Source organism: Notothenia coriiceps, unplaced genomic scaffold, assembly GCF_000735185.1.
Source record: "Notothenia coriiceps isolate Sejong01 unplaced genomic scaffold, NC01 NC01_scaffold00000662, whole genome shotgun sequence".
Taxonomy (NCBI): Eukaryota; Metazoa; Chordata; class Actinopteri; order Perciformes; family Nototheniidae; genus Notothenia; species Notothenia coriiceps.
The window spans coordinates 103761-116499 of record NW_011333363.1 but is presented as its reverse complement, the minus strand read 5'-3'; the positions used below and the strand labels follow the sequence as shown (position 1 = coordinate 116499).

General features: G+C 40.6%; 2 protein-coding genes across 2 annotated transcripts in view; both read right to left on the bottom strand.

Moving 5' to 3' along the window:
* Nucleotides 1–523: 523 nt before the first annotated feature.
* LOC104955821 (creatine kinase U-type, mitochondrial-like) lies at nucleotides 524–6363 on the bottom strand. Its single transcript, XM_010783216.1, has 10 exons — nucleotides 6190–6363; nucleotides 4437–4604; nucleotides 3880–4078; nucleotides 3700–3795; nucleotides 3375–3596; nucleotides 3176–3261; nucleotides 2284–2407; nucleotides 1872–2006; nucleotides 1652–1777; nucleotides 524–775 (listed from the first exon to the last, which is right to left on the bottom strand). Exons 2-10 carry the CDS (start codon nucleotides 4580–4582, stop codon nucleotides 659–661), a joined length of 1251 nt encoding a protein of 416 aa, XP_010781518.1. The 5' UTR covers nucleotides 4583–4604; nucleotides 6190–6363; the 3' UTR covers nucleotides 524–658.
* Nucleotides 6364–7624: 1261 nt separating this feature from the next.
* The window catches only part of rasgrf2b (Ras protein-specific guanine nucleotide-releasing factor 2b), a 44633-nt gene continuing 39518 nt past the window's right edge, over nucleotides 7625–12739 (bottom strand). The window contains exons 19-24 of the mRNA XM_010783257.1: nucleotides 12074–12158; nucleotides 11780–11977; nucleotides 11473–11552; nucleotides 11272–11389; nucleotides 11113–11181; nucleotides 7625–9732 (exon numbers count right to left, since the gene is read on the bottom strand). Coding sequence (XP_010781559.1) covers nucleotides 9640–9732; nucleotides 11113–11181; nucleotides 11272–11389; nucleotides 11473–11552; nucleotides 11780–11977; nucleotides 12074–12158 — 643 coding nt within the window. The 3' untranslated portion in view covers nucleotides 7625–9639. The remainder of the gene's footprint in view (nucleotides 9733–11112; nucleotides 11182–11271; nucleotides 11390–11472; nucleotides 11553–11779; nucleotides 11978–12073; nucleotides 12159–12739) is intronic.

Sequence of the window (12739 nt, the reverse complement as noted above, 5' to 3'; positions counted from 1 at the left end):
AGGGATAGAAAGGACTAGAGTGAGTAGGCGTTGTTGTTGTTGTTGTTGTTGTTGTTGTTGTTGTTTGCACTTAAGTTGTGCTTTCTTTTCTGTTTTACCTAGATTACGCTCTTTCTAATTACCTTGTTTTTATAAATTGCTTAGACTATTTAATTTATTGTAACATGTTATTTTTTAGATAAACACACATAACCTGGCTACATTTGATGTACAAGTGGAGGGAAAAATATTCGGATCTTCTACTTGACTAAAAGTACCAATACAATAATTCCACTTCATGATAAGTAAATATATACAAAACTGTAGCAAAAGCAAAATGTAATTAAAGAAGGGAAAGTAAAAGTTCTGGTTATGCATAAATGACCCTTGAGAGAGGTTTGACTTGGTCTTTCCTTATTGGATTTGGAGAATATATCCTTACATCGTGATTCATTTTCCAAAACAGAGTCTAACACCACCAACATTGTAGGACATCTGCCAAAAATACACCTTGTTTTGTCAATCAAGTTTATTTACTCTAGAATTAATATGCACGTAAATTATTTATTGTAAGTAGGTACAGTGCTATACAGACCATGAATATCTTTTTAGACCAACAGTTTAATTAACGGTGGTTGGAGTGCCTACTCTTTTCCAGGATTCCCTGCAAAGGTGATGTTCACTTCCTGAACTGAGGGATGGGGGAGGGGATCTTGATGTCCTGCCCCCTCTCCAGCCTCTTCTCACATTCGATCAGGTAGTTAACTCCATCAACCACTAATTGTACCAGCTCCACCTGTGAACATATTGTCAAAAATCGTGGTTAGAGTTTCACAGGTTCAGGTTACACTTACAGTTATATTCAATTATGTATTATGGTCCTGAACTTTAGGAACTCTTAAGTAGTATTCATCTCACTGAGGTTCAAGAGTCATTACATTACAGTCCTGAGTCTGTGGGATTTATAAGCAATAAGCAAAAAGTGAAATTAGCTAGTGTGGTGGGGAAAAAAGTGAATATTTTTTTAAACCTATCTTTTTTACTTTTTGTTAAGTTACAATGAACTTTTCTACAATTGCAGGTACACCTAGAAATTTCGCAAATAAGTGGATTTTGAAGGTGAATGCAATTTGTGTTGGAACTAATGCCATGTCCATGTCTAATAAATGAAGATGTTGAAAACAGTTGCTGGTTGATCAACTCTTTAACATGTGCAATCAGGTAAGAAGCATTTTGAATACATTATATTTTGTATATTTTTAGAGTCTCATCGCAATGCACTATACCCCCACCCTTAAATGGCTGTCTAGCAAGATTAACTAACTCCACGAGACTTTTGCTCCCTGAGCCTTTCAGGAAGGACTTCCTCTGCTTGACTGTGGTGGCAGACAACCATTACCATGTCCTTGATAATGACCTTTAACAGACCTAATTGGTAGTGTCCATTGGAGGCCGTCCTTACAGTCTGTAGGAAAGAGCCGCAGGAAGGGCTCAGCTCAGGAGACAGAGGTCTATTACCTCACCTGGCATATGCCTGGATTACAGATTAAAGAACTGCAGGGGATATTCTTATTCAGAGCACCTGTTAGGATGTCTGCTGTCCTCTCTGTGACTCTGCCTTTGCCTGCCACTAAATTCTACTTTTACTTCAGCTTCCACTTCAGGTGATTACCTCTGACTTGCCGAGACGGTCGTGGTTAGAGATGTCGACGGTGTCTCCAGTGGCCGCCGTGTCCACACCACCAGTGCCTCTCTTCTGAAGCCTCAGGTTCTCCAGGATCTTTTTGAAGCGAGGGTCCTTAACAATAAACATTAAACATCAATATGTTGAGAATACAGGAGGAAATATGTGTTGTTTGAGGGGAACCCCCAGTGTTTTTCTTTTGCATTACCCTGCTGAGCATGGGCAGACGGACATGCACCCCCGCCCTGAGTCCAGTGCCCAGGTTGGAGGGGCAGGTGAGGATGTAGCCCAGACGGTCATTCCACATGAACTCCCAGCCTTTCTCCTGAATAAGATGCTCCACCTAAAAATTACAAGAAAGTATTGTATTTTTACTTTTTGGAACACATTTGAAATATAATTTCAACAGACTGGAGATAAAATATTATTCAGACAAATAAGGCTCTGCTTTTTTTTCTATTTTTGATGTGGTAATTCCAATTATTGTTTTAATACAGCCTCATACTGTAGGCAATCATATGTAAGTAGTGCTACTGTAAGTAATAATATCAATACTTGCACTTTTTTTTTCTTTATTTAGGGAAGAGAATGACTAAAATGTTTAAAAACTTTACACATACCTGTTTAAGTCCTCTACAGAACCTTTCAAACACTCTCTTCATGTTTCCTCCTTTCTCCATGGATATGATCCTTGTGTGGTCCTCCTCATTGATCCAGAGTAAGAAGTTCTTCTCGTTGTTGTGCCTGAAACCCCAATAACAGCAGAAATGAATTCCAATTCAGAGCTGGGTTTTAGTATTAATACCAATCTGAATCTGCTGATACAATTGAATCATTCAGCAGTATAAATGTGTTTTCAGGCAAGACATTGGCTATCAAGGCACAGGTAGGGAGGCGGGGGTCTGAGCAACAGTATTATATCAACAAGGAAATTATCCTGCATTTTGAGTTATGTAGGTAAAGGAAGTAGAGAGGCCAGAACATTTTTTGCAAAGAAGAGTTACATTTAATTAGTGCGGAGCAGTATTTTAAAAGCATGGAAAGGATCATTAAGGCACAAGTAGATTACTCATCAGTAATGGAGGGTATGGACGAGCTGCAAGCAAACGCATCAGTGTTCTACCAGTGATGTTTTAGGCAGAGGAAGAAAAAAAATGTCCATGCATTGTGAGACTAATTAACAATCAAGCACCATTGTTGTTTGCTGGTTATTTTTAAGCCTTGCAGCAATAGGGGAATGCATTTCTTTATAAACTGTTCTAACGTGATTTTACAGAAAAACTGTGTAATCTAATTCTACAGTATAAGCCACTTCTCTCTACTCATATTGGTCCTGTATTGTACGATGTTGGTGTCTAATAGTGTCTGTTGTCAGAAGATATTTCCTAAATAACCCTTTGCGTCCAACACATTGATAAATGTCATCCAATACGCTACACTGCTTTAAAAGGATGTTTGTGACTACAGCCAATCAGCACTGTTTATTTTAGACAGGGATTTGCCTCGGCTTACCAGATCCCACGAGCATCAGGCCAATCTCTGGCCATCCCGGATGCAGTCAGCAGAGGTGACACAGGTTTATCAAACAGGAGGTGCTCCTGCCAGTGAAGGGACAGAGGAATCATGGGGAACATTAGTTGCCAACATCCATCAAAAAACCAATAGAGATACTTGTCTCTGAGTGTGTGCGAGGGTATGTTTGTGCATTTACATCAATAAGGTGTTGCTGCTCTCTATCAGACATATCTCCCAGGCTGTAGTATCGCCCAGCCAGGTCGCCCTTCAGGCCGGACAGAGCGGTCACACAGACACGCTCCACCTCACGGCGCTCAGAGCGCGAGCATGCAGGGGGGAGACTCAGTCCGCGGATGCTACGCCCGGTACGGACACGAGATGACAGCACGTAGCGCTCATCAAACATTCCTGAGTTGATCTGAGGAGGTGAAAGCATTACGTCACTGCGTGTGGGAGTTTGAGCAGGTTATAGGAGGAGGATGGAATGGAGAGAAATTAGTTAAGAGAAATGCTGGTGTAACCTTTGAAGCATCCAGGTCAGTGGGGTGCTTCATTGTGCGAGGATCGTAGCCATTGTGTCTATCCTTGATAACAGGGTCAAAGAGCTCAGCAAACAGCTGGTGGAGAAAATAAAACACTCAGTTTCACATCTCATTTTTAGATTGTAGACACAAAAACACACTGCAAACATGAATTCCAACCTCGTAGCTCTCCTCGTCTCCAGCTACCATGCCCACAGTCTTGATAAAGGGGTGTCCAGGGTTGTCCACCCCGGTCTGGATGCACTGGTCTACGGTCCACTCGCTGGAGGTGGTCTTGTCCCTCAGGTGTCCATAGATGGTGGGGGTCAGGGCTGCTGCCATGCAGTTGTTGTGCTTCCTCAGGTCAGGGAAATCAGCGCTATTGGAATAAATAAAAAAAACACTTACTTATTGTTTGGACAAGAAGCTTTACAACTTACAAAACTGTTTTCAAGTCTGTAACCAAAGACCAATCACGTTATAAATCATTTAGTTTGCTTCAGCATTTTGAGGATAAATTCATACATGTCTGCATTTTTTGAAATACATTTCTTAATAAATATTATATAATTTTATTTGTTAGATTAACTGTTCCAAGGAACTTGATTTGTATGTATGCCATGCATTGTTTTTGAATGTAACTAAATGATAAACTGATTTAATATCTCTTATTTTATGGAGAAATAATATAGACATTTTGGCTGTATGGAGATTATTGAAGAAAGTCACATATGTACCTGGGTGGATAGAGCTTCCTCCTCTCAGCTGCATCAGCAGTGCTGTCACAGAGAAGATATCCAGACGTCAGAGAGCCAGCTCCCACGCTGGCCAGAATCACAGCCGTGTTACGGCCAGATATCATGCGGGTGAAAGAGTTCGCCATGCTTACCTGTTCTGGTTATTACCTGGTGAAAGGTCAGAGGGTAAAGTTGATTTTCCATTAACACTGTGTTTTTCTTAACGAAAAAGGTTACAATAGAGTACATTTATGTACATCTTAGTCTGTGACAACATGTAAGGATAGGATTTACTACATTATTATTTAACTATTTAATATAAATAATTAAAATCCTGCATCATAAATACTTTTAATTTAGGTTTACCAAGAATACTTCAAAGGTATTGCTTTGTTTGTGTATTGTAATGGGAATGCATGACTTTCACTTATAACAAAGTATTTTTACAGTGTGGTATGATAACCTTTACTGAAGTAAAAGATCTGATTACGCTGTCTACCACCAGTTTGCTGCTGACAGTCATCAAGTATCATCAACAGTTATTACTTGAGTACTTTAGTTTACCTCTGAATACCAAAGTGTATTTACACTGCTTGTGGTTATAGTTGTTTTATCTCCTTATGGAGTTATATATGACAGCCTATGTGTTTATGTTTATTTGCGCCTCTTTACTACAGCATCCTGCCTGAATGTCACAGAAGGCATGATCTAGAAGAACATTAACACACATCTTCAGACTAGACAACTAATGTCATTAACCGATCAAGTCCTCAAGTGACAGATTACAGGATTTCAGGATGTTTGCTGTATATTTGCACATCACCCATTAAACATATTCTATATATGTCTTAATCTGTATAGGTTGAAGTCACCTGGCCATCACACCCACACACAGTATTTATAGTAGCAGTTGGTGAGGTTAAGCTGGAGTGCCAGTTTAGAGGTGGCATCAGCCCAAGACAACACATGATCCTCTCTGACAGTCTGGGCTGCTTGGCTGAGTTTACACAGGAACAACGTAAAGACAGAGAGTGGGCTTTAGGTGAGGAAGACTAAAATATAGAAAGTAAGTGAGAGGAAATTGAGTTTGAAAGGAGCTGTGGACAATGGATGTTGGATGTATGAAAAGAAAGACTTGTAAAGGAGCAGGAGTTGGTGATTATAGTAAAGGAGGAGTGAGGGTCAGTTGGGATTTCACAAAAGGTTAAGAAGAGAGTGGAAAAGGTTGGATTAGAGAGAATCTTGTCCCAGACTTGAAGATTAAATGAAGAGGGAAGGTAATGAGGAGAGGCACTTGTGACATGTGATGTTTCTAAAAAGAATAAAGACAAAAGGGAGGGGAGCAGTAGTATACAGACTACTGTCTACCTGCTGATATCAGGCAGATTAAGAGGCCCTAATGCAAAAGGCTGCTGTGCCGTGTAGACCACATGTAAATATTGGGCATGTAAGAAAAAAGATGATGAACACTGTGTTTACAAAGCTATTTGAAACTTCCATCAAATATCGTTAGAACAAGTGATCAAAAATAAATCCTCAAAGTCTTATGCATACTCTACAACAATATAAATGTTTTTCTTTCTTTGAAATCCCCTTTTCAGAGGACAGTCACAAGTTTGATAAAAAACAAATAAGTGAATAATGTGTAAAATGCAGCCTAAAAGCTGTAAGCAACAATTTTACTCCCCACTGGAGAGACAAGAAACATGGACAGGGCTGCAAGAAAGGAGAGGATGGGGAGTTTATTGCTCACCTGAGGGTTTTCTGAAGAGTTGAGGTGGCAAAGGGCCTGTGTGTTTCCTGCAGCTCAGTCCGGAGAGGCTCGATCTGCAGAATGAGAGCAGACTGAAGAACAGAGACGGGATGGGTGCACTGGATAAGGATTAGCCTCTCACTAGGCGTCAGACAGAAAATCCTCTTTCTACTGTCAGTCAGCATGTCTGTCAGTTTGGCAAACGTTACCTCCCATGCCAATCAATGGCATCTAAAATTGATATCATCACCTATTCAATAGTGTCTCTAATTTGGATGCCTTCTACTTATTGTATTTCCCAGCAATTCAAGTACAGTATTAATGATCTTCACTTAACAATAAGCTACTGTCTTAGACTGGAAAGGGCTGTGATGTCGCACCAACAGCGTTCTGGTAAACTTTGACTAACTGTCGTCCAACTGTCGCTTGGAAACAGGAGTCATGTTGGTTAATCTGCTATAAAACTCCCGCTGAGACACAAATGCTTGCAACCTACAACTGCCAGCCTCCAGTTGGTTTATCAGCACTAAAAACGGACAGCAGATCCCACACTAACAACTTGTCAAAGTTCCTCGACAGCATTTGGAACGATGACTTCATCGCCTTGCAAACACGCTCAACTTCTGATTCACACATCACCACTTGTTTCTTCACACTCTTCTTCTCTCCCTTTCATTCACGCTAACATTATCTCCTGCAACAAAAACGATCAATGTAAGTTGTTCTAACAGTGAATAGTGAACGCACATTCATACTGTAAGTCAGTGTATTTATATTAAAGCTGTTAAATTTTATAGATAAGAGTTATGTAATTAAACATTCCATATTCCATATTGATTGTTAGCTCACATTAATAACATGCTTACTGTCTAAAATCATTTCAGGGGAAATTAGAGAAACACGTTTTTATGTTTTTTACACTTTTTGGTTTTAACCATTGAGGAGCAAGAAACGGTTTATATGTTTTGTACACTGGAGGCGTGTGGCGCAGTGGATAGAGCCTTGGTGTTGGGATCAGGGGATCACAGGTTCAAACCCCACTGCAGTCAGCACGTCGTTGTGTCCCTGGGCAAGACACTTCACTCCAAATTGCTCCTGTGGGGTATGTAAGTCGCTTTGGATAAAAGCATTTAACAAGTAACATGTAATGTATACAGGTCATCATGCCTCTGCTGTAGCAAATAGCGGGAATGCTGTACATGACCACCGGGTGGCAGGATTGCATCAGTGCCGGATTACACTACGTGACGATATGGAGGCCTAAACTGTTCCCTGATCAAAGCAAACATTTATCTCACATTATTTTAAGAGTGTGGTCCCACATTGTAGTCCATTGAAAAATTGACATAGAGGTTCAAATGAAGAGCCACTGTTTAGAGGAATCAGAAGGAACCTAATATCTCAATGATGCATAGCTCGAGAAAATACGCAAACATATAAGGCATGTTGAATTTATTTCTCCTGCACCGCGAACAATGAAAACAAATACACAAAAATGAAAATACAATACAAATGTGGCATCCTGTATGTTAAACAAACACTTAGAAATACAGATGCAGTGCAAAAAAAGGTTGTGTTTTTTTAAAGCAAAGCCTCTAAACATTTTCTTTAATCAATCTGGAACAAGGTTATTGTTGGATGAATATTTTTTTACTGAGGAGTGCATCACTTCCAACACTGCTACTCCATAACGATAGACTGATTGGCAGATGACTCGAGCTGAAAGATGTGATGTCATAAGCTACACTAAGAGAGAAATGTGCCAGATTTGATGGACAAAATAGTATTTCTATGCCTTTAAACTGAGCCTCCTGACAGATACAGAGACAATATTAAAATAGAGAAGCAGAGGGAGCGTCCAGTTAGACATGCACAACATGCAGCTGTTGTGTACATGCAGGACAACTATGTTGATCATATCAGCAATACAGAAAACATTCTGGTTATTCAAATGCTACATCTTTTTAACGTTCAAAAGACATCGTTTTTTTTCTTCAGAATAAAGTTAAACAGATATCTTGCAAAACAAGAGGCTGGGATGCAAAACTAGATTTCAACATCAAAGCAAGATAGACAAAAAACTACAACGATAAATTAATATTCACAGCAAAACAATTTGTCATCAATCATATGATAGGTGTGGAGTCACTTTATACAAAATAGCATAAATACATTATCTGATGAAATAAATAGCATGGTAAATAACGATCATACTGTCACTCAAGCGAAGCTACATCTCAGAGAGTGCAAAAACGGTCCCAGCTTACATCCAAGAGTTACACACTAGGACTAACTACACACGTCAGTATCTGACAATTTGTAAAAGCTAAAGAAATCAAAGTGCACACATACCAAAGCTTTGGGTCGGTTATTACAATGTTTAAACACTAGAGAGATATTTTCTGAAATGACTTTACTGTGTTTACACAAACATGCTACTGTTTAGTCGACATTACCTATTTTCTTAAGAAAACATTGTGGGGAAATTGACCTACACTAGTGGAAGGCACTGATAAATGTTTTAATTTCGTATCATTCATGAGGAAATTTTTTTTAAAGAGCTTTCAATTGTAAATGGAGGGCTTTAGACAAAAACCTACTATAGACAAATACAGAATTCAGTTTTTCTACAATGGAAACATTAGCCACTTCATCAAAAATAAATCAAATTCCTATTTAAAATTATCCAAATTATAGTATATTTCCACAATATATTTAAAGGCTTAAAGGCATCTTTTCATACCTAGCCCACTGAGGATGCATAGTGGCTTAGAGTCACCTTGGTTAGAGTGAAGCATACTAAGCTGAGGGTCAGGGGTCAGGTTGAAGGCCATTTAGACAGTTACATCCCAAGCTGAAATCATGCAAGTTTTATGCAGTGACCATCATGACATAAAGCATTTTTTTGGGGCTTATGCTCCAGGACATGGCACGGAAATGCGCAGGCAACAGAACACAGACAACAGCACAGAGACACGAGCTCAGACATCTCTCTGACACACTATCTGTATATGCTACATCTCTGTTACATCCACTGTATTACACTCATCCTACACTCCATGCTCTCAGCCTTTCCTGCACTCTCAGGCTGTCTGAGGAAGTGTGATGTCATGCGCACCACATGCTCCACTGAGGAATGATGAGCGCACACAGCGACATTTTCTCAAAACCCTCACACAGTGCAACTAAAACCTTTCCTCCTCTTTTCCTTGGAGATTATAACTCCACAACCTTCTCATGCTCCCTCAGTCCCTTGGAAAAAACCAACCGTCCAACCGTCATACTTGACTCTAAAGATATCTCTCACTTCAGTCAGTATCGCTCTTATCTTCATTTCTATGCTGCTCTCAAATCTCTCCAATTTCCTCCTGATTGATGAGATAACGTGGGCGTGTTGCCCTCGGGGGGTCCAGGTCTGGCAGGCTCCCACTGGCCACAAACAGCTGTAGCTCAGGCAGGGAGCCTGGGCTCGATCTTCAGCGAGAGATCGTAGAGTGTGTCTTCATCCATGATGAGAGTCTTATCTAGCAGGTACTGGGTCACCTGGACAGAAAATATCAAAGGAGGGCATATTGTCCTGAACAGCAAAATATTTGTACATCTATGGATTATTTTAGTTGTTTTTAATTAAAGACTGAATTGTTTAACTTTTTTAGCAACTAGAGGACTAGATGGTCTTGAAAGTCTTAATAAGGAATAAATAGAAATGGACATGCAAATATGCAGCTTAATTTAAATTAAATGGAAATGTTAAATGGCCTTTACTTATCAGGTCTTTTCACCCCTCAAAGCGCTTTACATACTACGAGTCATTCACATTTCATTCATGCAAAGCAGTACCAATTAATCTATGAGCTAACATTCATACACATTTACACATCATTGGCCATCGGGAGCTACTCAGGGTTAAGTATCTTGCCCAAGGATACATCAACATTTTGACTGCACGAGCTGGGATCGAACCCACAACCTTTTGGTTAAAAGACGACCGCACTGCCTCGCAGCAACAGTCGCCACAGATTTTATCGTCCTCTTTGTCTAAACTACTCTGCACAGTTTTCTGATAGGTCCAGCGAGGGTGAATTGATATTCTCTTGATGTTTCAAATTTGGTATATCATAAATAAGGCATTTTAAATCATTTCACATTAGATGACCAGCACTTCCGCAAAGGATCTTTAATGTCAAACCTTAGGCGCTTTCACACCGCAGTATTTTTCCCACAAAGGTTCATGAGAAGTCAGTTCATCAGAACTCTTTAGTTCTGATGGACTAAGTACAGATCGTGTTCACACCGGAATAAGTCCCTGGGGGTGGATTAGGCAAATGAAGCTGAAGAGTTTATCGCCGGCCACAAGAGGGCAGCGTGACTGCTGTCGCTGCCCGGTTATGCCATGCTCTGACCCGGTAGTGCCGAGCGGCCATTTTAGTTCAAACATTGTTCATTCACTCCGCCTCGAGTTGAGACGTTCGTCCACTCATTCATGGTGTCGTCATCCTTGTCAATAAATTACCGAAACTGACATTGAGGAGTGTGTTTCTTCAGAAGCCGCTGACGTCACTTCTTCTTCTTCTGCTTTGGGTTTACTGGCAGGCCGCAAACAACTTCACGGCGTATACTGCCGCCCAAAATCCCCGGCCGGAAGTCCCCGGAGTTGGGGACTGACATTTCGGAACTATATCGGAACTAAAGTGGGAAAAGTACTCCGGTGTGAACGCGGCTCTTGTGTTAGAGGTAATTAAGTTAATCTTGACAATTGACAATTTTTCTGCCCCTTTTTAAAGAACTTCAGAACTCTGTTTTTTACTGTGCTATATAATAAAGTTATTTTTTTAAATAGTTCGTACATGCAATCACGGTCTACTTTGCTGATGTTACTGAGAAAAACAACTCCTATTGTGAAAATATCTAAGAGACAAGTACCTTGGCTTGATGCTCTATTCTGTAAGGAGTCTGCTGAAACTGACGGATCTCTCGGATGATGTGGGATATCTAAAGAAAATGGGGAAATTAGGTGGACATTTTAAGACAAGTTTACACGTAATGATAATTTTCATATTTTGTATTCATTTATGTGCCTACCATCCTCATTTTGGAGAAGTTAACAAGACCTTCGTCTGTGAAGTTGGGTGTCCCCTCCTCAATAAAGGCCAGATCTGTGAGATACATTCCCAGGTATGGCACACTTGGAGGGTTGCAGCTGGAAAAAAAGTGTGAACGAATTAAGCACATTATTTGCGTTCATTTTGAAAAATGTATAACGATTGATTTGCCAAGTCTCACTTTTTCAGGGTCTCCCTCAGATTTTTAAACCTTCCCTCAGATGACACAGTCTTCTGTAGTTTGTCCATCAGTGCTTTAGTCTGGACAAGATCACAAATATATATTTCATTAGACTATTTAGAGCAACAAGAAGGATCATGCATTAAGCCAATGTCCTATTACTCTTAATAAAACAAGATGAAAATAAAACTAATTTGCTCCTGCCTCTGAACATCGCAGAGACCAAATCACTTTTTGTAACCTTTTAAGATCCGGTAAACTCTATTTTTTTAGTCATACATAGAGTATTGATGGGGAATTATTCCACCTGTTTGCTGATTTTAGCCCAGGTCTTCTTCAGACGGTAGATGGCGCTGCGGTTGAGTGCAGATGTGATCTCCAGGACTCCGTTGTAGTTGTTGAGACAGCGGCAGATGTCGGCCACAGCGACCCACTTCTCTATGGAGTTGGCCCTGGAGCCCACATCAGTGTGGGTCATAATCTGGGATGCCACCAGGTTGCTCATCTTCAAACGGAGAAGAAAAGAGACCATGAAAGTTTGGTGTTGGATATTTAAAGGGTCAAAATAAAGTTTTATAAATAAAGACATTTTGGAGCTTACATCATTGAAGTGTTGAGTAGTTTTCATGATGTATGGTGTCCTCTCTGTCTTATCCACCTTCATCCAGCCCTGTCCCAGGAACTCTCTAAGAGAGGGGGCAGAAACATATGGTGAGTCAATTTAGATCACAGACAATATAATATAGCAGTAATCCAAACAGGTATGAGTAGCAAAAACGAATCAAAGGTCCCATGACATGGCCATTTCTACTGATCATAATTCCATTGTTGAGGTCTACTAAAATAGATTTACATTGTTCAATTTTCCAAACTCACATTGGTTTTCTCATACAACCTCTCTGTATAGTATGTGTATTCACTGAATTTCACTCTCTGTCCTAAACGCCTTGTTGGAGCTCCTGCCCCCCCTCTCCCTGTGAGGCCAGTGTGCTCTGATTGGTCAGCTCGCCCACTGGCTCGCTGCTGCGAGGAGCTGACAATTTGAGCTGGCTTACTGGTGTGGTTTCCTGCTTGCTGCGAGACATCTTGAATGGACGCGGGAAAGGGGGGGGGGGTGCTCAGGGGGCTGCAGCAACCCCATCTGCGAGGCTCCACTAGCACCCGCATCCCCCCCCACACCCCCAAACACGGCGCAACTACAGTGTAAGCGTGCCACAGTTTAAGCGTGCCATAGTTTCGCCGCGCTGCGAGGCTCCACTAGCACCCC

Excerpts from the sequence above, each read along its gene's own strand:
- LOC104955821 (XM_010783216.1), bottom strand. The coding sequence starts at position 4,582 with ATGGCGAACTCTTTCACCCGCATGATATCTGGCCGTAACACGGCTGTG. Across the intron at positions 3,597-3,699 it reads CTGACCTGGATGCTTCAAAG|ATCAACTCAGGAATGTTTGA; the intron begins GTTACACCAGCA and ends TCACCTCCTCAG. Across the intron at positions 2,408-3,175 it reads CCTGATGCTCGTGGGATCTG|GCACAACAACGAGAAGAACT; the intron begins GTAAGCCGAGGC and ends TTGGGGTTTCAG.